General features: G+C 42.3%; 2 protein-coding genes across 3 annotated transcripts in view; both read right to left on the bottom strand.

Annotated features, from left to right (window-relative positions):
• Positions 1 to 9,757, bottom strand: part of atp9b (ATPase phospholipid transporting 9B) — a 41,913-nt gene extending 32,156 nt beyond the window's left edge. For both annotated transcript variants that reach the window (XM_068711400.1, XM_068711399.1), the window contains exons 1-6: positions 9,678 to 9,757; positions 6,350 to 6,523; positions 3,884 to 4,034; positions 2,860 to 2,973; positions 1,584 to 1,692; positions 856 to 914 (exon numbers count right to left, since the gene is read on the bottom strand). In XM_068711400.1, the coding sequence (XP_068567501.1) occupies positions 856 to 914; positions 1,584 to 1,692; positions 2,860 to 2,973; positions 3,884 to 4,034; positions 6,350 to 6,523; positions 9,678 to 9,757 (687 nt within the window). The remainder of the gene's footprint in view (positions 1 to 855; positions 915 to 1,583; positions 1,693 to 2,859; positions 2,974 to 3,883; positions 4,035 to 6,349; positions 6,524 to 9,677) is intronic.
• Positions 9,758 to 11,160: 1,403 nt separating this feature from the next.
• sall3b (spalt-like transcription factor 3b) lies at positions 11,161 to 21,988 on the bottom strand. Its single transcript, XM_068711398.1, has 4 exons — positions 21,051 to 21,988; positions 13,411 to 16,377; positions 12,956 to 13,299; positions 11,161 to 11,770 (listed from the first exon to the last, which is right to left on the bottom strand). Exons 1-4 carry the CDS (start codon positions 21,130 to 21,132, stop codon positions 11,378 to 11,380), a joined length of 3,786 nt encoding a protein of 1,261 aa, XP_068567499.1. The 5' UTR covers positions 21,133 to 21,988; the 3' UTR covers positions 11,161 to 11,377.
• Positions 21,989 to 25,841: the final 3,853 nt, after the last annotated feature.

The raw sequence follows: 25,841 nt of genomic DNA, 5'->3' as shown, positions 1-25,841 counted from the left end.
ACATGCTTAACATGTGATTGGGAGGTTTATAGTATCAAAGGTGCATTATCGGTTTCACAGTCACAGTAAAGCTAAACTCACTTTAACACTGATTAACACTGTGCCTCAAACCCTGTTAAGTTACTCTATCTGCTTTAAAGTGGCTGCTCAGCTTTTCAAAATCCCCCTTTTCCTCTTTTGGAGGTGGTGAGAATGAGCAGTGATGCATAAAAATCACTGATTTGAAACAATAACAGAAAAGAATTATGTTGAAAACTTAGTAAAGGGGCAAACCGCCCCCCCACACACACACAAAATAAAAAAATACATATTTTTCCTCTTACCTTCTTACCTATAGTGCTATTTATGATATCTAGATAAATAGGTGAGAGAAAAAATATGTATTTTTTTATTTTGGTGTGAACTGTCTCTTTAAATGGACTGAAATCTTAGAAGCTGGTGAAGTAATGCACTCACTAGCTTTTTTGTGCCAGATAACTGACAATAGAATGGGATAGTGTAGTCAAGTCACATCGTACTTTAACACCACTGATGCAAACGGGTGTTTAAGTTGAAAGCAGAACTTAATTCTTTGCCTTTCTCTTCTGAAGCAGACTGCTTTGGAAACATTTTCTCTTTAAATAGAACTGGATTATAATAAGGCTACAGCCACATGTACGTAATGCATTCTGAATTGCTTACTTCCTAATTAATTATTTGAAGTTGACTCTATTATTATCATAAACTTAAACTGGAGGCAAATAAACAGCTATTCACACATAATCGAGTATTTGGGAGAGTGTTATTTGTCACAGAAAACTGATCTTTGTACAGTCAATGCATGTGAAAACATCTAGAGGAAACATCAAGAGTTACCTTATCGACGATGATCAGGTCCCCGACCTGTATGTCTGAACTCTTCACTTGAATTTTACCTAAAGAAAAAAAGAGACAGGTTGAATGACAGCATGACATCAGAATTAGACTGTTCATTTTTAAGATATGCTGCTGAGAACATTTTAATTGCTGTTAAATTAAATATTGGTATGGATTTCTGGCACTTGAAAATGACGCCGACTCTTAAAACCACAACCCACTTTCTGCTATTTCTCTCTCTCCCCCCCTTCTACCAGATTGATTACCTCCAGCATGATAATGTAATACCCCTCTGTTTTCATCTCTGGACAAAAACAATCGCACACAGGGTCACTCGCAATTCTATTGCCTCAATATCCGCTGCAACCCTTCTTCTTCTTCTTCTTCTTCTGTGCTCACGAGCACACATAACTATCTATGTACATGCACATGAGCACATGGAGGGAGTGTGATGCTACAAACGGTCACAGACACCACACATGGGGATTTCACCACACATTCAACAAAGGGACACAGCTTAGATCATACGGTGTTGAGAAACAGAGAGAGAGAAAAGAAATCGATGCAATCACAGCGAGAGGAATGACTTCTGTTACAAGTGTAGATCCAGTGGAGTGCCGTGTCTTCGTTGCACGGGGAGAGCTCGACTATACGCCGGAATATCCGTTGTCATAATGTCAGCAGACCGTCAGCAGTGGTGAGGAGGAGTGTGGACAGATTTCTCTCACCTCGCACTGTGAGCTTGCTGTAGAGTTGAGAGTTCATCTCTTTGTCGCGTTGGTACCGTCGCACTTCATCCACGGCCTCTCGCATTATCGTGACGGCCAACACGAAGCCCTGGGTGACAAACACAAAGGCGTCATGATCGTTTAGAAAGCTTCATTAATACCAGAACCCATCAACATGTAAAGCTTACTTAGACACACGTGTAAGGTTCATGTGTCACTTTATCAACTCAGTCACTTTTAACTTACAACAGTCTGAACTTTGGAATCTGTGTCAGTAGTTCGAAAAAAAAAAAAAGGAAATTCTCAAATGAGGTCACAACAACACAAACTGTTTTCCTTTTTCTCTAAGAACCATTTGAAACATCTTAATCATTAATTACAATACACAGCCATAAACTGTCAATTCAACTAAAACTTTCTACAAGGGATAAAGGCCATTGTAGGTAAGAAATCTAATTAAATTATGGACCAGGGAGAGTAAAAGAACCTCTGAATTTATAAGAAAAAATCTTGAATATTTCCAAATGAAAGCTTTTTTTCCTAGTAGTTTTTTTTTTATTGTCGTTAAGGAACCACATTGCTTCAATTTGCAAGGTGTCATCTTATGTCATCATGTGTGTTAAACGCTGCCGTAACGAGAGCCACTGAGTGCAAAATATATTAGTATTTATGTTCATAAAACAACACAAGAAGAACATGAAAGAAACAGCATACACGTTTCTTTCAGAACCTTCGCCTCGCTTCACCGTTCGTACCATAAGAGCACTACTTTAGGGGGTTTATCACTGGGCGGCTCACATTACCACAGTGTGTAACAGCAGCGTGTGTGGTGTGATGAGGTTGAGCCAACCTTGCAAAGTGAAGCAATGTGTTTCCTGGAAAACGTTCTTCTATTGGTTCGTAAGGATGACTATAAAGTCTGTAGTGTGTAATAAAGTAGGTGATCGGTTTGGTTGTAGGTCTGCAACAAACGATTATCCTAATTATTGATTAATATGAAAATCATCTTCTTGATTAATCAATTAAGTGTAAAAAAATAAACCCAAAGACATTCTTTTCAAAAAGACACATTAAAAAAAAAAAAAGAAAAGCAGCAAAGTCTCACACGGCTGTAACTAGAAAATGTTTGACTGAAACGAGTAATTGATCATCAAAATACTTGTCAATTAACCAATCGATTACTCAGCTAATCACTTCAGCTCCAACTGTATTTTGTGATTTGAGACCAAATCATTTATCAGTATCCATTACAGTTTAAAAATTGAAGTGCGTTTACCAGAGGTGCCCAGTACGTGTACAAGTATCCGATCTTCAGAGACGGCACAAACTGGGAGCAGGCCACCACCAGGAAGTAGAGATTGAGGAAGAACTTGAATTGCTGGTAGAGAACCTGAGAGGAGAGAAGAAGACAAACAAAGAGGGAGGGACGGGTTACTGTACATGTTCCAGAGGTGGAATCAGATGCATGTTAATGCTGGTAACTTTACATTAACCTAATGGAAACTCAGAGAACGGACTTCACGCGGCACGGTACCTTGGTACAGTTGGTGCGTACACTTTGCAGAATAAACAGATAACCACCATAATGAATGAAGAAGGAAAACTGGCCAACTGTCTTGAATCACACAGAGCAAAGTGCCACCTGCGACGTACCGAGGGCTCTTTGCTAATGGGCTATCCATCAACAAGGATCCCTTAGTATTCCATTCATCTAAGGTCAGATTTTGAATAATGTTTGCAATAATGAGAGCCTTGCGTCTCGTCACAGATTATCTGAGGCACCGCGATCAATTGACGGCGCTCTGTGGTTAATGAACCCCCGTGACCTTTGGGGGAAAAATGCACACTGCTGAACTCAATTTGTGTGTATTTAATAATTCATCGCGGTGGGAGAAAAACAGAGCCGTTGTGTTCGCCGTCGAGGAGAAAATCTGCGTCTCTAACAGACAGTTGACATTTTATGGCCCGGGCCAAAAGGCGGCTCCTCTTAATCATGGAAGCGTTTGGTTTTTTAATAAGTAAGTCTGATGGATCTCTAATGTCCCCGACAGTGTAAACCCTTAACCTAATGGCAGAACAGTTAACAATTAGAACCAGCGCATGCTACTGTGCTTCACATACTGTTAATCTGAGAAATGTTTCAACTGGAGGGGACGAAGTACCACTGTGGGGACTGTAAAAGTTAATAACAGTGGGAACATTGACTCAAAAGAAAAGCCCTAACGTCTGTGTTTCGGAGCATTTAAAGTGACTTCCATTACGTAAGGAAGGACGGTGAACTGAACACTAATCCGACTCACCCCAGGCACAAAGGTGAAGATGTTGTACTTCTGGTTTTTGATGGCGTTTTTGGGGTACTTCTCCTCACATTTCTCCGGGCAGCCGAGCCAAACCGTCCTGGCCTTCAGCTCCTTCTTCCTTCGGCAGCAATGGGCCAGGCAGTCACAGCAGCTGAGAGAAGAGAAACACGTCCCTATGAGTCAGTGGAAACCTCACACCAACCACACGCTACTAAATGGATCGGGCACAAAACAATCAATTTAAATCATGAAATCAATCCGACAATTACTTTCTTCATCAATGGATTCATTATTTGCTCTGGAAAAAGTCCAGATATATTTTAAGTTGCTTTTTTTTTTTTTTTTTCTCAACAGTCCACCAAAATGCCAAGTGAATTCTTCGCGTGGCGCCATTACATATAAAGTCAACGCCAAGATGTGACTAGGTGCTAATTTGTGCCGGGCGACATGAATAAATGTATGCGTATGTGCTGCCGAATTTATGCCTAGATGAAGCTATTTTGAGGTTTGGTGGAGCAGCTACAATGTTAGCGATCCAAACTCCATTCACAAATCATCATTACATGGTTATTGATCCGTTTGTTGCAATTAAATCACAGCAAATTCTGTTTATTTTGGTTTCATACCGCTGTGGTGAACTGGAACTATATTTTCATAATCAGAGAATCGTGAAGTTCATGAAGAAGCTATTTGCTTACAGGGCTTTAAATGATCTGAAAGGGTTGGTCACTCTCAATGAGGGAATTCCCTTGCTAATACTGAGTTTTAGAGCCGAGTATCCGGTAAAACCACATATGCTGTATGCGTGTGTGCAGACAAATTATACTGTTTGGCTGATTTCCCCTCATGCTGACTCTAACATGCACAGAACACCTGTGTTATTATTGTGAGATTGTCAAAGTCCTAAGAAGAGGATTGGAGAGAAGAGATGGATTGTGGGTTGACATTCACTTTTTGAAAAAAAGTATTTGACTTTCCATCAACCTGCTAATGACTACATTGGGGCTTATCTAGCATATCTGATATCAAACGCAAACAGAGGTGTGTGTGTGTGGGTGTAAATTACAATGAGAGCGGCTGTGAGCGTGACCTAAACTGGCACCTGAGCGTTGGGGGGGGGGGTGGGGTGGGTGTCGGTGTATACCGTCATGCTGATCGACTTGGCTTTTCCACTTTTTAAGCAAGTTGGCAAAACATAAAGCTAAATAAATCAACTTTGGTAGAAAAAAAATAAAAAATAAAGTCTTGTTTGCGTTGGCCTCGATGTTCTCTGCCTCTGTGCACTCCCAGTCCACTTTCATAAGAGACATTTATTTGAGCAAATGAATGCTATTCAAATAATATGCCATTTGAACAGTCGGGGCTTATTCAGCGTGAATTATTTGTGTTTTATAATCCCACACTAAGCACACAGAAAATTACTGGAAAGCATCAAACTGGTCAGCTGTGAAAAATCCGATTTGTTCATTAGTGGGGGGGGAATCAATATGCAGCTTCAACCGGAGACGCACCACTAACGACAGCACGGCACAGAAAACAGAATATTCTATGAAATTCCTACATCGGTAAATGTTTCTTTTTTGGGTTTGGTGCTGCGCAAACATTTGTTTATAAATGTCACGCGTTATTGTTCTGCTGTGAACAAACAGAAAGGAGCATCTTTAGAGGGCAAAACCTGTCAAATGAATCATTAGCTGGATAAAACCCGCAGCGTTTTGTTTGAGCAGAAAATCTTTTTTGGATTGATGGTGCGCATCGAGGAACTCGACCAAAAAATAAATAAATAATAAAAAACACGGCCTTATCCTCTCTCTGCGCTTCACGCACAGCTACCGGTGCGTTTGAAATCCAAACTGATCGTCGACGAGCGCGCTGACTGACATTATACACTGTGCATACATTTACAGAACGATAAAACACGGACAACTTTCAGAGCGGTTAAAGGTCCAAACAGAACAATAACTGGTGACGTGACTTTGCAGCGCAGCAGAGGAATTTATTATAGGAAAGCAGTATCTGTGTATGTACTGTGTATATATACACACGTGTGTGTAGTTTTCTTGGAAACTACCTGAACTAACAACCATTCAAGGACTATGACTGACATCATTCCTACAACAAAACCTGAAATGATACTACTACTAATTCTATGTTTAGAGATCTTTTAAAGACAGTCTGCGAAATACAAATGTCATACAAGTAGTGTATTAATAGTAAGAATATTATATCAAACTTTATATTCAAAACATCCAAGGACACCCAGACAGTAGTTAGTAGATGAAACAGCAGAAATTGCCTTTTGGTTTAGACTTTGTTTCAGCAACAGAAGCAGGACTGGACTGAAGCAAGGGGACAAGGGTCCAGCTACATGTGGCCAGAGCGTGATCCGCACATCAATTCTTTGGGTCGTCAGGCACGGTAATATAAAACCACACAAATGGCAACGACGCCATGGCGTAGAAATACCTGCCACAGAGGACTTTCCAGCCTCCTAGGAGGAACCAGCCGAGGCCTCTCCGTCTCTGGTTGACTCTGGCCCGGGGCAGCGTCTGGTAGTCGCTCTCGTCGTTCTCGAAGCCTTCCTCCGACATCATCAGAGGCATCTCGTCCAGGTTAGAGGGCTCATCTTCTAGGGAGTATCTGTGAGGACAGAGCGCAGACACACAAACACACTGAACGTGGAACTGAGATAGACTGTGTTCAGAAGGACTCAAGATTTTGAATGAAGACGACACTGTTCCAGCGTTATAAGACTCATCCAAAAAGATTTAAAAATGTAAAAATTGTGCCAAGCATATTGAGATACAACCTGCACTCTTCTCACTATGATAAGCTCCTCTTTTAATCCACATGGATGCTGAATTACACGTGATCTACAGACAGGCTGTGTGGCCAAACTATGGACATTTTGTAGTCGGTTGACAGTGGAGATTTTAAGAAAGAGGAGGCTACATATGGCACAAGATGTGCACAATCTGGCAAAGGCAAAGTTTAAAGCTAGTTAGCGTAGTTGGCCCAGTTCCTCCGTCTCTAAAGAACTGCAGAGTACGTCTCCTATTCACATCTTAAAGGACACGGTGGAAACCCTCTTGAGAAGACACCGATATCTAATTCATGAGGCCCCTCTGAAAAAATAAAAGGCAGTCTGTAGACCAACACTGCAAAACTCTAAGAAGCCCTTAAAGTGAACCTGCACATTACATGCGAACTGGCCGCATTCATCAAACAACAGCGAACTTATATTGAAAAGCAAAGGCAAACCCAAAACTTAAAGAATAATCTTTTTGTAATGTGTTGATATTTAAATAAGTGAATCTATAAAGAAGAACGGCTCTATTATAAAGTCAAGGCAATTTCTCATTCTGCTGCCATGTAGCTGAGCCTTTATCTGCTTATTAACACCAACCAACTTCACACCAGTAATATTTCTCCATGCAGAACCACACCTCGAATCCACAAATAGCAAGCAGGTCTCCACACTTCTTTATTTTTAATTTTCCATTTGTTTTCTCTGAGCTTAAAAAAACAACAACACACAACACACTAAAGCAACATACTGTGTTTCTGAAGAAACCATACAGGTTGCCATCGTTGGTTTGTAGGACAGATGTTTTGATTTTTAAACACCGTTTTGAAATATGTATTGTTAAGTAATTACGGTGCAAACCTAAATCTGGTATTAATAGGATGCAAAGGACGGCGCCTACTTCGTTACTGTCAAAGTTGATCACACCGATCCAGCACAATGAGACGTTTCGGACACCAAAACATCAACATTCATATCTGACATATTGCAATAGACAACACGAGAGGAAACCTTCAGATCCAGTCACGTTTATAGAGCATGTAACCACCATGTGCAGGTCCACATGTTGGATGGAAAAACACACTCTCAGGGAAACAAATCACAGTCCACTAGGGGAACATTTATTTTCTAATTATATCACTTCTCTTGCTTGTGTAAAGCCTGCTGTGAGAGGCTGAGGAGGTGGTAACTGCAGGTGTTGACACTCGCTGAACATTTGCTTATAAATGCTTTTTGTGTTTTCTGCACAAAGGATGTGAATTTGAAGAAAAAAAGCAGACTGATGCTAAAAATAACAGCCCGGTTTTAAAATGTACAAAGACTTCTGTGAGGTACGATTCACAACACAAGAAGTGAAAAATAATTAACTGTTCAGTACAGATCGGGCAGGATGTACGAAACGGGTATCGAGTGATGCGTGTCGTTGTTGTATCAGTGTAGCATAAATGAGCCGATAATTGATATGATAACGTGACATCTGATCGGTGCATTGACTCTCGTACTTGCCACACCAGACCCAGCATTTTACAGGCATACTTGTTCCGATGCCAAGCATATCAATGCTGACCCTCATTTCTGCTGCTCTAGAGGTATGCGACGTCGAGAGTGGGTTAATGATGTCACCACATAAAACTAAAGGTGTTCCATTGCAATCAGAAAGATAGTGAGCAGCAAGAGCAAAACTGGAATTCTGTCTTTTCTCAGACAAAGCACTTTTACTGAATACTGGGCAGGCCTCACAACAAAAGAGAGGTTAACTAGAAAGAAAAACAAAGACCCATATCTAAATATGAGAAGAGAGTTTTACACAACAAGTGGAATCTTTTAAAAAGATAGAACCTGCAGAAGGGATGACAAAACTTGAACACAAATCGACCACTGTGCTCGAGGCGTCCACCAACATTCTGTCACTGTTTTGTTGGCACACTGCTGGGACTTGTCCAAAAGACACGTTAAATAGCCATACTAGTGTGTCTCACTACAGGACTCCCACGTCTGGTTACATAATACAAATCTAAATCCAGTGAAAACGTGGGCTGGTTAGTTTGCTGGCTCTCCAGTGCAGCATAAGCGTCGTTGCCAACAATAGTTTCCTGTGTCGGTGGAAAAGCTTTATTAGTGCGGCTTCACCAGCATCAGGACCACTGCTCTGCAGCTGACCCAGCAGTCTGCAGGAAGGACCTCCACAGTGGGTGGGGGGGTCAGACGAGTCCCCTCCTGGGCCCAATTAACTGTCGCATGAATCTTATTACTGAGAAGGGGATACAGAAAGGCAGAGCTACTATGTGTGTCTTATTATCCAAGCTTAAAAGTGAGATGCTAAAGAAACATTATCACAACTGCTTATTTTCAAAGCCAACTGTGGAGCAGTTTACACATTCACCGTGAGCTGCCATTTAAACATAGTAGCTTACACTTTGTAGTCAATGTAACAAACCTACTACTTGGTCTAAAAGTATCTGGCCATGTAATGAATCCACTTACTGTCCATTCCTGACCCTGAGGGCTGTATTATCTCATCCTTGTTCAGTTTGAGAATGAGCATGCCGCTGAATGACGACTACAGTATGCAACAATACTTTTATAGCATGTGACGAACTTGGTTAACGCAAACAAGCCATCATGTGACTGTGAGTTAAATGCCAGGAGGGGACCGAGCAGTGCTCAACAGATATATGCCACTTAATAACGCACACTAAGAGGCAATAGAGTTTGTGGTGTTCACTCGTAAAGGCAGATTAAATATTAGACACGTTTTGAGCTCTATGTGTGAAGGTGTGAGCGAGTCAAGCGGCTGTCAAACAAGAAAATGTGACAGAGCTGTCAGAAGCGGCGCTAGCGACACAAGCTAACAGTCGCGACCCGAATACAAACACGCACCCCCCCTCGCGAGCGAACGAGCGAGGCGGCGAAATGTGAAAATTTCAGATAAACGGCAGAGTCGTTAGTACGCAACCGAAGAAATCAGCCCAGCTACTCCCTCCATACCTTGAAAGTCTTGCTGAGTTGTAATACGGTATTCGCTTCGAGTTCTTCCGTACCGGATTTAACGGGATGCTGTCAGCCATCTTGGCTGGGCAGTACACATCCTGACGTCACGTTAAAAAAATCGTTTAGGATTTATGATGCGTTCGCTTACTGTGCCGAAATAGCGTAACTATGACTTTACTGTGACGTATAGATTACGATTAAAGAGCATAAAGGCCGTATTTTACTTTTTGTCTCCGTTATTCTGTCAATGTAGCACAACATAACGCTTGTACAACGGATTTCTAAAGCAAGCAAAAATAACAATGAATGTGTCTTCTTTCCAAAAGTTGGTGTTATATTGAAACTTGATTGCTAGGGAGTTTCCGCTTTCCGAGAGTCGACGAATGCAGCATAAATGATCCGTTGAAAACTAATTTAGAGCAGATAATGTATTTGCTGAACGCTGATTAAGACCGTGAGATGCGGTTGAAAGCGTCCCAAAAGCTAATAAACGAACCTTTAAGTTGAGACTGTTTTTGAACAGTTAGGAAAACCTGTTATAGAAAAACAAGAACAATTAGTCAACTTAAGGCTTCCCCAAACCCGACTTTGTTCCTATCAAGAAGTCTAAAGCTGACCACATTGTCTTACTTTGTTTATTTTTGTTTAAGTACCAGATCATATTTAAAATAAATCGGCTTATTGAGTTTTTCATCGGTGTGTGTCTCCCAAAAACAGCAACTGAAATTTCCGGTTTAATCTGAAAAACTTCCACTTTCTGATGTGTTCCCGATAAATGATGCGGTGAGGATGAGAAAATGATCCGTCTGCATTCATTCTCTCACATTGTAGATGAACAGCAAGATGTACATGTCTCTATATCATAAAGTTTGTAAAGAAATATTTGAAGAAAAAAAAAAACAGTTGCAAAATTGCGTTGTGCTTTTGCAAACTGAAAACTGCCTGCACCCAAAAAGTATTATAATTGAAAGTATTATAAATATTGCTGCAGGCCTTCAACAAGAACATAAAAGATAACCAACATACAAAAACAACATGTTAACAAATTGTGTCTATGAGTGCATGTCTGTACATGCTTGATTGCTCTTGTTCATGCAGAAGTTGTTTAAAAAAAAATAAAAATATTGCTAACATCAAGCATAAAGCCAAGAGAGGTAAGTTATGGAGATGAAGCTAAATGAAATGAAAGAGCTCAGTACAACTTTGTATTCAAAAGAAAGCTCTTTTCAGTGTTGAAACAGAGTGAGGAAGTAAATTGAACAGACTGTTTGTTCTAGTTTTTATTCGGGTCCAACCGTTCTCACCGTAACATTCACAACTGGTAATTGTGGGTATTTATGAGCGTGTTTTGTGCTTTGCACCCGCTAGCAGCATTGGGCAGCTGTCCGGAGGAGATAACACACTCTTTGCATTATTGATTTGAACATATGTCCCCTTCTTCAGAGCAACCATACGTCTCAGCACCGTAGGAATCTTCAGGTACAATTTAACCAACGTATTTAATGAGAACAAAAGAAAAAAATAAACAAATGACAGAAAAGTAAAATAGCAAAATGTGAATACCCTACAATTCTGTCAACTCTTAAAAAGTTCTTTTGTTTAAGTCTATATACAATACATAAGAACAAACAAGGTGATTTACAAATATTTTAATGTCCACAATAGATTGCATAAGTGTCAGGTCTCCATTCATCTTTTCAATTGATTCCAATTTCTTTGCTGTCATCGATGAGCATAGAAAAATGCCTATTATTTCCCAGGTCCATGCCTGTCTTGGTTAGACTGGTTATTGGACTTCCTGCGGCGCTCACTCTGTTCATGCCTGCAGTCAGAGGGTGCAGCTGAGAAATGCCTCTGTTCTGGATCACTGAGATCTCATTGTTCTTGGTGGCCAGGCTGTTGGCGATGGCTGTGGCGTAGCGGTTCCAAAATCCAGGGTCTACGTTCATCGCTCGAGCGGCCAGGTCCTTCTGAAACATCTCTCCAAACTTCGCCGCCTCCCCACTCAGCAGGGCCATGGGGTTCTCTACCGACAGCCGCCGGCCTCTCCTGGCCGGTGCGTTGTTCCACATGTGGGTTCCCATGTGGACCTGAAAACGACACGCAAAGACATTAGATGTGGGGGATACTTTTGTTTCAAAATGCAAGCATGTTTAGCACGGGTGGTCCCAGTAAATGTTTCAAAAATAATTACAAAAATCCAAACAGAATTTTAAAGAATTTCATATGTATTTTTTTACCATAGCTCCACTGGAATTGTTTTTTTTAATGCCGTTTAGTTGATTAATCAATTCAACGGTAAATTAAGCAGCAATAATTTTGCTAATCAATTCATGGTTTGAGTGAATTTCCAAGAAAAAATGCCAAATATTTGTTGGTTTCCATCTTCTCAAATGTAAAGATGTTCCACTATTCTTTGTCTTATTATATGACAGTGAGCTGAAATAGCTTTGGGTTTTGGCCTGATGTTTCGACAAAACAAATAATTTGAAAATGTCACTTTGAGAAATTGGGATGCACATTTTTATCATTATTATTTTCTGACAGTTCATAAACAAAACAATTAATTGATTAATAGAGAAAATAACCAGCAGACTACTCAATAAGGAAAATAATTGTTAATTGCAGCCCTGTACTTATTTTTTTAGATAATTGTGGTGAATAGCTGACACACTAAAGATGTGGGGGAAAAATGATATAGATGTGGAAAAACTCTTTGGGGTTTGCTTCAGATATATTTCTTTTGGGGTTTTTGTCTTTTTAGTGGAGAGGAAAAGACCTAGAAAAAAACATCATAGGACAGATGTGGCACTAAATTATGAACAGGGCCTTATAAATCTCTAATGTATCTTATGTGGATTTAGCGCTTACTTTTATTTTGAAAGTGAAAGCTAACATTTCCGAGTTCCTAATTTTCTTCCGTTTCCTAAAAAGTATGTGTATGCAAATAAATATGTTGCAATGTAGAATTTGTACATTTTCTGATAAAAGGGGATTGTTCTGTGTTTAACCAGAAAAGTTTAACGGCAGTTTAAATTCACAAACGTGTTTTACTTTCTCTTTTCATTCTGGACTTTTCCCTGGGAAGACACAGAACACTTTTATGCAAGACAACATGTGAACGCTAAAAGACGTTCCCAGGAGGTGTGGTCTTATCCACTATACAACACAACGCAGAGATAGACCCACTAAACCTATGGTGGAATTGTAACTTTAAAATTGACTGAATATATCAATCAGCTTGAATCCGGACAGCACAAACAGCACAAATCTACCTTCAGATTGCCTTTCGTGGTGAACGCTCTGCCGCAGATGGAGCACACGAACGGTTTCTCTCCGGTGTGCGTGCGCTCGTGGATCTGCAGGGCGCTGGCTGACGAGAAGTTCTTCCCACAGGCGTTGCAGTTGTGCTGCTTCGGTGTTCGCCGGGGAGGCGCGGGGCCAAGCAGGGAGGCCATCCCTGGGCTGCCGACTGACACGTAAGCTGGGGGGATGTGAACGCTGAACGGTGGATGCTGCCCTTCGGACGGGTTGTGTGGGTGACCGTGACCGTTCACCTCGGCTTTTATCAGGCCCGACGACGTGCTGGTAACCAGGCTGGGAATGCTGTGACCTGCAGCTGAAAATGAAAGTTTGTGTAACATCAATACATGATTGACATCCTTAAAAACAACACAGTGAATTTCAGTAGGCCGTGGCCATTTTTACTAGTACAACAGCGTAAAAGTACCTCTTTCTCTGCTCAGCTGGAACGACATACTATACGGAGTCTCCTCTTTCACACAGAGCTTGCTGGCCTGTATTCCTCTCAGTTCTTGGACCGCTGCAGCTGCTGATGCAGAGGTAGGAGACTCAGATTGCTCTCTCTTCACTGAGGCTGCCAAAGGCTCTTGGGGCTCTGGCCTGTTGCTGCTCACTGCAGGGGATTTCATGGTCACGCCCCCTGAGCTGCTTTGAACTGGGGACACTGATACACGAGGGGAACAGGAGGACTCCGACACGTTCGGACTGTAATTCTCCCGCCTTTTCTCTGATAGCGAGCATTTAACATTGTGCTGGTCGCTGTCATTGAAACCATTTGTCAGGGCGTTTATGCCAAAGGAGTGGTTTAGGCTTAAAGTGGAGTCAATCATCCTCATTTGGTTCTCCAGTGCGGCTATACTCGAAACAATACTGGAGGATTTAGGAGGGGAATTACATTCAAAGATCAAGGGTTTGGATGGATTTAAAACCTCCTCCATGTTTTCTACCTCCTCTTCCTCATCCTCGTCGACATCCTCCATTGAGACGTCGTCAACGAGGTCATTGTCGTTGCTGCTGAGGCTGTCAAAGCTCCTCTCGTTGAGGGAGGCATCGGCGTCCATCTCCTGGAGCCCGTCCACCAGGGTCGAGTCTGGAATCTGCCCCACCATGTGCATACGGATATGCTGCTGGAGGACAACAGCGTTAGTGAACTTCTTCTGGCAAATGGGACACGAGTGTTGCACCTGAACGGGGGCATCTTCTCGGTGGACACTGACGTGGGTCTTCAGGTTGCCCTTGGTGGTGAAAGCCCTGCCACACACTTTGCATTTGTAGGGCCTCTCGCCGGTGTGAATGCGGTAGTGCATCTTCAGCGCACTCTGACAGCTGAGGACACGGTGACAGAGGACACACTGGTTGGGGTCTGAGATCTTTTTGTCGATGTTCTCCACCAGCTGCTGGAGCTTCGAGGTTTCAGATGTTTGCATAGAGTCCAGAAAACCACCGGTTGAGAATTTAGCTTCATCGGAGCTGAACGAGAGAGCCGGGGAGTGGGAGACAGGGGACGCCGAGGGGACAGGTTCAGGCGTGGTGGCCAAGGACGGAATCGTAGTGCTGGTTGCTTCTGTTACTGGGTTGGCCCTCGGCCTCAGGGAGCAGTTCTGGGGCAGGTGCACCCCCTCTGTTTGCAGTATATTGGACTCTTCTGTCTCACGGTGGGACTGTGGAGACGGTGAAACAGGAGAGGGATGAGCCTCGCTGCCCCTGTGGTTGGGTGACAAAGATACACATTCACCAGAGGCTGGCTGGTAGGGAGATTTAACGGATGGTGTTACGCTTACAGGGTCATTTGAGCCTCCGATGCTGGTAATAGTGGAGGAAAGCGGAAGGCCCATGGTGGCTGGCAGAGTTGCTACAACAGGTTTGCTCTCCAGCCATGAGGAGGCAGGTTTTTCTGGAGGGAAGGACATTCCGTAGGGAATCCCAGAACTTGTTGGCACACTGTCCAGATACTCTGGCACCGGGTAAGGGTTCATCTGAACGTGAGGATACTTCTCTTTATGCCTCTGGAAGTGCACCTTTAAGTTCCCTTTCGTGGAGAAGCGATTGCCGCAGATGTTGCACTTGAAGGGCCGCTCTCCTGTATGGGAGCGCAGGTGGATCTGCAGAGCGCTGTCGCTGCCAAACACTTTGGCACAGAACCTGCATTTATGTTTGAAGAAGGGCTCCTCTGGGCTGGGCTTGGTTTCGAACAAGGGCACGCTGGGCAGCTTGCCCTTCCTGTGCTTCATCAGGGCTGCGAGGGGGTCAAGTGCGTTGGCTGTTGCGGCGATGCTCGCCAAGGGATTGGGGAAAATGACGCCGCTGGGGGGGCTCTGAGGTAGAAATGGGAGGCTGGAGGATGAGCTGAGGAGAGTGCTCCGCCCCAGGGGGAGCGTGCTGGAGGAGCTCAGTGTCTGAGGACAGCTCATGCTGCCGGTGTGCGAGCCTGCGTAAGGAGGCAGTAATGTGCCGCTGCTGCAGCTGGAGAGAGGCCGGGTTGAATTTTCCGAGGGAGCTGAGGTACATGTCACATCTCTCAAGGTGGACTGGCCGCATACAGTTTGTGAGGGGAGACCGTATGATTTCTCGAGCACGGAGGACAGAGAAACCGCGGCCTGCCCGTTGACGGCGGAGGGTATCGTTCCCGACAGCGGCAGGATGGGACGAGGGGCGATGCCATGACAAGGGAAAGAGTTAGATGCCAAAGACAGAGATCTGGAGGCCGGGTTTAGCGCCGCCTGTGTCGGTTGTCGGTTCATGATGGCGACCTGGCTACAGATCTGCTCGATGAGCTGCAGCTGATGGACCTGTTGCTGCTGCAGAGCCAGCAGGTGCTCAAGGATCACCGGGATTGCTGCTGAAGCCGCCTTTCCCCCGGTGCCACCGCTGCTGATCCCCTGGGAGAACTGAGCGACGGCCACCCTGGTGCTGTGGAGGATCTCCAGCGTCACGTTTGTGCTTGGCACGCCGTAGGCGCCAGCAGCCGACCCCTGGGGGGAGGTGGACTCGGCTGAATCTGGAGGCCGAGGGCTGGAGGCCACCGTGTATTTGTCCCGCTCAAGCTCCATGGCCTCATCTCGCTCCACGCCGTCCTCTAAATTATCCAGACTGACGTTGTCGTTTGCCAGCGTCTCCCCCAGCTCAAAGCCGGCGTACGTGAACTCGGCCGTGGACGAGTCACTGGACTGCACGCTGGGAACCGGAGAGGGTCCGACAGGAGATTCCTCGGGAGCTGGCATCCCATCGTCGTCCTTCACTATCAGCACCAAGGGCTCCTCAGTGCAGACTTGCTGATGTTCACTCAGTTCAGTCCAAGTGAAGAACTCAGCACAGCATTTGTCACAGATGTGTGTGTCCTCGCTGCTGTGGCGGCGTCCATCGGTCTCCTCTCTCTCCATGCCCTCAATGATGCCTGAAAGCAAAAAAAAAAAAGGAAAATTAAGAACGCATGATTGATCATTATCGTCCTGATATTTCACCAGAGGGACACATTTCCCTTCGTCACGTTGTAATTAGTCCCCAACACAGAGCAGCGAGTCCGTCTTTCCCCAACTCATGTTGTGTGGACAAGCATTGTTCAAACCCACTGCACTTGAAATTCCACAAGGGATCCCAAAATGTCCAAAGATAACAAATATGTCAAGCTGAATTACAAGGAGGTTTTTATACAATGATGCATGTAGAAACAGATCATTTGATGCTGAAGAAAACGTTCAAATTCAACAGGCCCCACAATAACAAGGTTTCAAACTCGCTCCCCCCCGTTTGCAGATGTTAATAATCTCCCTGAAAAATCAATAAAGTTCAACAAAGTTATCTGGCCTCTCGATTGTGCATTCAGACAGATAATGAAATCCAATACTGTACATTGATTTTTGTTTTTGTGCAGTCATATGTTTCAGAGTCTCGTCTTTATGCACAAAAATTGCGAGCTTTCCACATTTTATTTAAAAAACTATGACATGTTTGTAAAGTGGTCTAACCTGATAGTAAGACCTGATAATCTCTAATTTAACTGTAAAACACTTCCCTGTGACTCAAGTGATTTTAATGCAGTGAATCACAGCTACTTGATTTTCCAAGCCGTTTCAAACACATGCTGTGAATTGTATATTATTACTGTATTACCGATTCTTCTTTTTTCCAGAAGAACACATTTGCGATTCTGCATCAACAACATCAGGCAATCGAAAGTGTGTTTATCTCAATGATATAAAATCAGAGCTTCAACAGACAGCATGATGTTGTTTCTATTACAGTAGAAACCTAAATGATAAGTGCAAAGTTTACCACCTTTTGCTTTAAACAATAGATCTTTAAGATTTGACACTTTAGAATGTTCATCTGTTGTGGCTTTGCCCCATTAGGAAACAGACAGCAATACCAGATGGAAAGATTTGGGAAAATCAATAGCGCAGTATTGTTACATCCACTCGGGCTTCCCCACAACAAATTCAATGAACTTTACAATTTAAAAAAGGACCAGAAGTACAAAGACATTGTGAAGTTTAGGTATGAATATGCAATTACATTTATTTTTCATTCAACTTTTTTTGTTTGCAATGTGACAATAATTTACTCTTTTGATGAAAAGTAATTTTCTTTCCGCTACATAATTAAATCTAGTGTGTGCGTGCGTGTGTGTGTGTGTGTGTGTGTGTGTGTGTGTGGCCAACACATGTGCTGCACCTTTGTTCTTAAACATGGTGTATGTGGACAATTTTAACGAGCACGTCTTAACATGAATGTGTGTGTGTGTGTGCTCCAGTGTGTGTGTGTGCTCCAGTATGTGTGTGTGTGTGTGTGTGTGTGTGTGTGTGTGTGTGTGTGTGTGTTTCCAAAGTGGTCAATACACTCCGGTTATCACTGTGTTTCACCACCTGAACGAATGAGTGCCAGTGTGCTCAAGCTAAACACAGACTGGGACGTCTGGTGTATTTACAGCTACACTCAACCGATCCTGGTGCAAACACACAGAGTGTGTGTATTCATAAGTAATATGTTTAAGGGTCACACCCTACAGGCAAAAATATTGTTTTTCACGCTCTGGTCAATTTTTAGAGATTTTTTTTGGTACAGTTTGCTTCCATTACATCTTTCAGACCAGTGGAAGGAAAACATCCAAAATACACATTTATTCAGGTTTATTTTACTATTTTACTAGATTTCTCTCAAATACACCAAAAGTAATCATTAGATAATAAGTCATTACATATTTAAACATAACATCCCAGAAAACGTATATAAAAGTAATAAGTAATCATTTTCTTAATGTACGTAACCAACTGGGGAAGTTTGATGATGATATCTATTATATATATATATATATATATATATATATATATATATATATATATATATATATATATATATATATATAATTACCCTATTCACCTGTAGTTTCTTGAAAATGAAAATTATTTTACAATACAGTCTGAGAAAAAACTAATTTATAGAAAACAGCTTTTAAAGCTAAAGGCCGTTTTCTCTGAAAGAGTTTTTTCTCAGACTCTGATCCAGAAATCTCCACTTCAGCTCTTACATATAGCAAACTTTACAGTTTCATTCATCTCTATATTCTGAAGGTTTTAACAGAGGCGTTTGTGCATTTATCATTCATAGCCTGATTTATACAACATCTTAATTCTAAAAACTTTTGCGAAAATGGATTTTGGCAGTATTTTTTCCAAATATTCAAAATTCCCTCTGTAAAAAACTTTAACTCTAATATGTCAACAAAATTAAACAAAAAGTTTAAACCTGGCTTTTATCAAATGCTCAGATTTGTGTTCTGGAAAATTATGAGAATTCGCACATATTTAATAATATGACTAATTTTCATATTTTGACATATCATTTCAGAAAACTTGTAATCTACTATGGAAGTTTCATGGAAATATCTATTTGTTAACTGTTTCACTCTATTCACCTTCATACATTACAGGCTTTAGCTTTCCAACTGTCTCGTATCTGAGATCATAACAAAAATGATTTTGAATGGGGTTTTTTTCTTCAGTTGACAAAAGAAGAGTGTAACCACGGCTGAGTGGGTCGAATCAGCTTGAAAGTCAAACTCGTCAAAAGGTAAATAATCAGAGCGGCAGGCTCGCCATGTGGGTGGTCTGAGGATCACCAAGGCGATTCAGCAAACACAGGAGCCAAAAACACTTTCACTGTCTTCGCTCAGGGTTTTCGTCTGCGCTTTGCAACATTTACTTCCAGAAAAAGCAAAGATCAGTTTTGATTTAAAGCTCTGAGTATATTTCCAAATACAATAACGCCGACAGAAATGTCACCCTCGCTCAATCCATCCCCAATGTCAGGAGCAGTAAACAGATTTATGTCTTGTTTTCTTGCTGTGTGGTTTGGAGATGGGAGGAGGGAGGGGGGGGGGGGGGGGGGGGGGGGGGGGGTTTGCTGAAAAGCAAACAGACCCTGCTCAGTCTTTGCCTCTCTGTGTGTGACCTCCGGGGCCGCAGAGGTCAGCGGTTCGCATGTACTAATTGTATTATGATCCAGACATGGAGCACTTGCCCCTCGCAGGGTGAGGCTGACAAAGGTTAAGTCAGCAGGCTCAATCAAAGCCCATCTCCGAGTGGCGGAGCCCCCCCGCCCGGCTGCAGGGCTGTGGGAGGGCCCCCGAGAGAGGAGGGCCTCTTCCACACTCGACACCTTCTCACAAACACAAATAATAATAAATAAATAAATAAACCACTGACAAACATGTGAGCAAGTGCTGTGGTGATGATTCAAAAGAATGCGTGGATTTGGCTTTTAGGCCTTTTTGCTTTTGAGAGTTTTGCCATTAATGATGAACAACGTCAATAATGGTATGAATAAACACATATGAATCAAATGAACCATTTTACATTCGATTTCATTTTCACACAGATTTATGAACTGTCAGGTAGGACGGGCCAATTTCTCAAGGCGTTTTTTCCACAGAGTTGAAAACTCAATTCAAAACACTGTCACTTTATAAATGAACCCGTTTCCGACAGTTTAAAGGTTCATCTAATTATTAATATACTGATGCTGGTGTGAGTTAGTGCTCAGCTGTTAAGTGTTGATTAAAAGGTTCAAATAACATCCAGGCTTTCCTTCAACGTACATGAGGAAACTTAATTGTTTGATTGAATATTAAAATATTAGAAATTATGTTAGGCGTCTGGTGTACCATAACAAAGGCTGGCAATATGATAAAGAAGTGAGATCTAGTTACAAATAAATACATGGCTGATGATTTTTTATGTTTATTTCAACGCACTCCAGATACAAATCCATTTAATCTAATCTGTTTTGTTTTTCATCTTATTTATGAAACATAGAAAATATAATAATTAAGAATTAAAAGTAAAATACATGTAAAAACAATATTATGATCATAAATAATAAGTATTTTGATCAAAGCCACGTTTTTGTTTCAGATGCTTTTCTCCTCATTAAAATGTGAAAGTTGTAGTAGGTGACAGGAAGGCCTTGAGCCAGAATAACGTGCCCAAATGATAACCCTTTAACATATAATTATTGGCCTGGTGGGTTTATTCTGTGTTTTGGATGTATCAGTTCATAACAGGCCCTGTTTCTATTCATCCCCCTAAAACAATTTAAAACAATTTAAATGAAATAGTTTTGTATTGTGCAGCCTGCTATCAGCAGTCCGTGCTGTTAACATCATCAGCCAATATATCTGGATCAGATTTTGTTGATAAACATTAAAAACGAATTCAAATAATTCCCTTCTTGAGACCGAAACATTATTTTAAAAACTGTTTCAATACTAATAATGTTTCATTTGCTACACTTCAAAACTGAAGAGTAAAAAGTGCAAAAGGTAAAAAAAAAAAAAAAAAAATACTAATACTAATTTTGAGTAAGTGAGGAAAAACGGCAAAGCAACCGGAATCCGTTTATTTAATTTACGAAATACTTTGTCCCCTATTTCAGATATGTTTAGATCCAGCATCATTGTCATGTATCCCTTTATAGTCAAATATATACTCTGCGATAAAAGCCTCTAAACGCTGCTGTTCTAAAGCGCCAGCAGCTTGAAGTAAAACACAGTAAAAGTGCTTTAAAGCCTACCACTCGCGCGGAGGAGTCCGCTCCGTGTCGCCTCTTCCTCTGACCGGAGGTGCTGCGGCTTGGCTTGCTTGCGGCGGGACATGTTGCTCTCTCTCTCTCTCGCTCTGCGACTCGCCGCTTGCCGTCCGCCGACTCATATACGAGCGGCGAATGGGACCCTTCGGAAGGAGCGGGGCCGGTGAAATAAGCGGACGGCGGCGGCTGCTGCTGCTGTCGATGCCCGTGCGCAGATTGCGCATGTCAGTGTGATTGTGATGGAGGAAGGATAATGCTTTTACGACTCTCGCTGCTGCCCTTCGGCGAGGGGGGGGGGGGGGGGGGGGGGGAGAGATTGGCTGCTGTCCAGCCAACTCACGCTAGATATGGAAATGAGGGATGGGGTTTAATAATAATTAGTTCACTTCCTGTCCGGTGCGCGGCTGCTTCTTTTCTTTCTTTTTTTTGACGCACAACTCTCCGAGAAGCTCCGGCATGGTTTAGTCCGACATGAAGTCACTGTGGGTGGCTCGCGCGTTTCGGGTTTAACTTTGTTGCCATCGCGGTGTGGTCCGTTTATTTTAAAGGTTTCCTCTGTGCGCTCTTGGATGAGTTTGTGCCCAAAGAGACGCTCCGGTTTGAGCTGACTTCTCAGGCTGTAGATGTGGATGGATGTCGCGGTTGAATTTGACGCCTCACACACACTTAAAACGGCTGAGCAGCACACTAACAGGAGCCGTCGTCCAGCCACAGGAGGGTAGTCTGTGGGCCGAGTCTCCAAAAACTGCGTAAAGTCCAATCCTTGCGTTAAAAAAAATGGATTAAACACGTGCGTAAAGTCAAAATGTTGCGCGTAAGGAAATCACGCTCAGCTCGCAGATAGGTCCGATCTGAAGCCGGTGGCTGTCGGAAGTGAGACTCCCCGGTTTATCCGACGCACCGGCGCTCTCCTCATTGCCTCCGCCTCCGGTCCATCATTAGATGTCCTTCAGCCGCCTGCGATAGGCTACTGCCAGGATACCACAGGAGGTGTTGGAGCACTTGCTTCGTTTGCTGCGACCTCCCACAATTTTGGCGCCATAATGGACTGAAAAAATGTCTCGAAGTTGCAAAAGAACTCCTTCCTTTGAGTGATGATCAGAGATGCGAGGAGGGCAAACCGACCTGGGCTCAGTCTGGTAATCTTATGTAGTGGAGTTTTAATGAGAGGGGGAAATGAGACCTTCATCTTTTGTATTTTTTTTTTGTAGAACTTTCTTTTTTTTTGCTGTCATTCAGACCTCCAACCACAGGTCACAGTTTTCAGTTAAAAACTGTCACTGCAGCTATCAACCAAAAGACCACGGTGGTGAATGAAGCCGTAAGCCGTGTGAAGTGCATAATAAAATCTGTTTTTTTTCCGTGTTATTGTTTGATCCATTGTCTTCCACAGACTGTAGCGATTTCAAAAGACGAAAAAGGAACGAAGCATACTTCACCAGAGCTGTAATCCCTTTCCACCAGGCATTGTCCCAAAACTTGTAATTATGTGGTATTAAAAGATGCAGCTGGGGGAGGACAGGATCAGCTGTTGATAATTGCAAGTACTACACAACAGCCTGGTATTGATCGGTGTGTCTGCTGTTCCCCTGCTATGGAGAGATAAGGAGGCCCCACTGCTCCTGCTGGAATATCATTTCTCCTGACCTATCAGGTTGCTACAGACTTATGATGAATAGCCAGAGTGGCCAAGAGAGGGCTTATCTGGAAACTCAAACCCCCCCCCTCTACCCCACCCTTGATTCGATATTGATTCTCTGTAACCAGCGTCGGCACACAAAATCAAACTAGCAACCACTTGACTATGATGTCTTCCAGGTTCTAACTTGGCCTGCACTAGCGCCACTTGAATTGAATTATCCGCTACATCTGTTAGAGGAACAACTGTATCAGTTTGTATTTAGTGTGATGAGTGACAGATTGGAAGGGGTCGGGTCAAGTTCAATACATTATTACACATTCAAGGATAAATGACGCTTAATGTGAACTTTTCAGTTCATCAAAGTGTTGCAGGAAGTAAATGAATACATTACAAGTTACACCAACCAACATTAAAAAAACAAAAACATGCAGGAGTTGTACTAAATACCAGAATTAGCATGCAACAAATGCTACCACTGTGAAGCTTAAATTGTTAAATGGTTCAACTCTCCAGTTAATTATAGTTCTAGTTGAGTTGTTGCACTAGATTACAATATAAGCAGGGTCACATCCGGGATTTTAGAAACACTGAGGTCACGAATCGTACGTGAGGCCTTTACAGGAAAGACTTTGGGTGTTTGTTTTCCCCGGTTTGTGAAATGACTAACCAGAAGACTTGCAGTTTGGCTATTTAATCATATCCAGACTAAGTGACTCAAACCTCTTATTTTCAAGGAAATATAGATGTGATCTTAAGCGATGTTTCATTTCATTTTATATTTTACAAATACTAATAAATAAACCACAAATGCTATTTTCACCCCAATATTGCATTCAGTGTATGCCATGGGATCCGACATAATGAGGCTAAATTTCTAAATATAAGTTGATGGAAGTGATCATTTTCCAGTCCTCTAAAAATGTAACAGGTTTCTTTGATCCCCCACATCTCCCCGATTGACCTCAGTGGTTCTTTAATATAAGGTAAACTGTGTTTCTTGTCTTTCGTCCAGTTGATGGACAGAACAATGCAAACACCCACATCATACTGCAATGAACTCCGAGGTGTTTCTGTTACTTTGACAACCCTCTGGACATCAATCAACACCTCTGAAACAACACTCATAACTTCATGAAATTACAGTAATTACAGTGATGTGTCACGCAGCTGTTCATGGTATTTTGTCCAACTCACTGGGCTGCTGTAACACAAATCAAGTACGGATGAAAGCTGATTAATAAATGGGGATTGTACGCAGGGCTTCACAAAGTGGTAGCGATTCATACAAATATTTTTCATTTAAAACTGTAATAGTTAGTTTGTAGACTTAGTCCTGAGGTTAAACATGTATTTAGTTTCTTTTAAGCTACACTCTGCGATTGTTACCAAGACAGAAGTATTGTCCGTATAAAAGTGATAATTTGGATTCGACAGAATTGAAAATATTCCCTGCGGCCGCTTTAAGGCCATATACAGATTACAGTAAATGTCTGTTAATAGCAGCTGAATGCAGAGGAGCGTCCTGTGAGCCGCTGACAGCTGAGGAATGTGAGCGCTGCTGTATGTGTTCGGAGCGCGAGGCCTCAGATGGAGAGATGACGAGCTAATGGCCGATGCTAACTCATGCTGTGCACACATATGTCAGATTGAATTGAGAGGAACCAATGATGCATAAGACATCTAGAATATTTTCCTGAATATTCCATTGGCCCGGTACAGAATGTATGTGACAATGTAAAACATTGGTTGTTTTTACACATTTGAACAAAACAACACAGTCTCATCCGGTACTTTTTTTTGTGTCTTATTTGGAAAAGACACCTTGTTGGCAACCTCTTCTAACCTTCTTTAGTACTTTGAGCCAACCGAGTATCTCTAGAACTGAAGTTCACGCTGGGTAAATCTGCAGCACACAGTTAGCATGCCGGCGGTGTAACGTATGAAGTGGTGTGCCCTTTATGTAACAAGGCAGAATAAATGGCTGTGGTTGTCCGAGTGGTGGATGGCCATGAGAGTTTGTGGCCCATCAATCTGCCAGCTAATTTTAAATATTTTTTGCGTTTTAAAAATGGAACCACATACTTTACTGTACCGCACTCACAGATTTAATAACAAATCTTGGCATTGGATTTTTTTACCACCATTTTTTTTGGATGTAATTCGAGCAATTTTATATCAATGTTGTTTCTAGCAATATAAATTAATAAATTCATTCACCTCCATTGTATTTCGGTGGTGGCACCACTTTATGAAGTAAATACCTCAAACCCCATCCCAGTCGCCAGAAAAAAATGTAGCAGTGAATGTTTCTGCAAACCGCAGGTACGTTGAATTTTGCCGTTACTGAACCAAAAATATGTGTTATGGATACATTTCATATCAGCCTTGTATCACGCTTGCAGAAATACACAATGCCACCACGTGGAAAACGCTGTGATTGGTTAGGTTTCGGCAACAAAATTAAAATATAATAAAGTAACAACGTCACATAACAATGTAACTAAAGTAAATAAATAACAACCACATAGCCGATTTTTCTTACGTAACATTACATAAGTCATTGTTTAACATAGGACATAATCAGAGGCCTCCTGGGTGAAAGTCCTGTGTTTGTTTGACCCATCCACCATCACTCCCACCCACTCATAGGACTTTCTTGAATGTTCTACTCGTTATTATACCATGCGACTTTCAACATCGGTGGCTCGATACACTACGTCACCTGCTCTATGCTTGGCTTGTTGTGCGTCACTTTCTCTGATAAAGATATGCTCTGAGAATTAGATGAGCTAACCCTTTAAAGCATAAAGTCAAATCCTATGATTAGCAGTATCCAACGGTAAGAAGTGCAGCCTCACGTAGAAACACATAACTCTGTGGAGCCTGCTGCCTCATTTGATTTACGTTTCAATGAAACCAACTGGATCATAACAATTGTTTCGTTGAAAAATATCTCTCTTGTGGGGGGCTTCAGGCTGGCAGTCTGTCTGGCCCGCCACCACTAGCCCCGCGCTACATAATAGATCTAAAAGAATTACACTCACTCAGGCTCTGCTTCCTCATATAATCACACAAAAGGATTTTTTCTCGAAAATGATCATAAATCACAGGCCGGATCAATACGCCGTGGCCAG

Source organism: Cebidichthys violaceus, unplaced genomic scaffold, assembly GCF_023349555.1.
Source record: "Cebidichthys violaceus isolate CVI_PGR_0920_01 unplaced genomic scaffold, fCebVio1.0.p SCAF_16, whole genome shotgun sequence".
Classification (NCBI taxonomy): Eukaryota; Metazoa; Chordata; class Actinopteri; order Perciformes; family Stichaeidae; genus Cebidichthys; species Cebidichthys violaceus.
This window is presented reverse-complemented; position numbering and strand designations above follow the sequence as displayed.

Coding starts and splice junctions, on each gene's coding strand:
- sall3b (XM_068711398.1), bottom strand. CDS start 21,132: ATGTCCCGCCGCAAGCAAGCCAAGCCGCAGCACCTCCGGTCAGAGGAA. Junction 16,378..21,050: donor CGGACTCCTCCGCGCGAGTG/GTAGGCTTTAAA, acceptor TTTTGCTTTCAG/GCATCATTGAGGGCATGGAG. Junction 13,300..13,410: donor CCAGCTGAGCAGAGAAAGAG/GTACTTTTACGC, acceptor TTTCATTTTCAG/CTGCAGGTCACAGCATTCCC.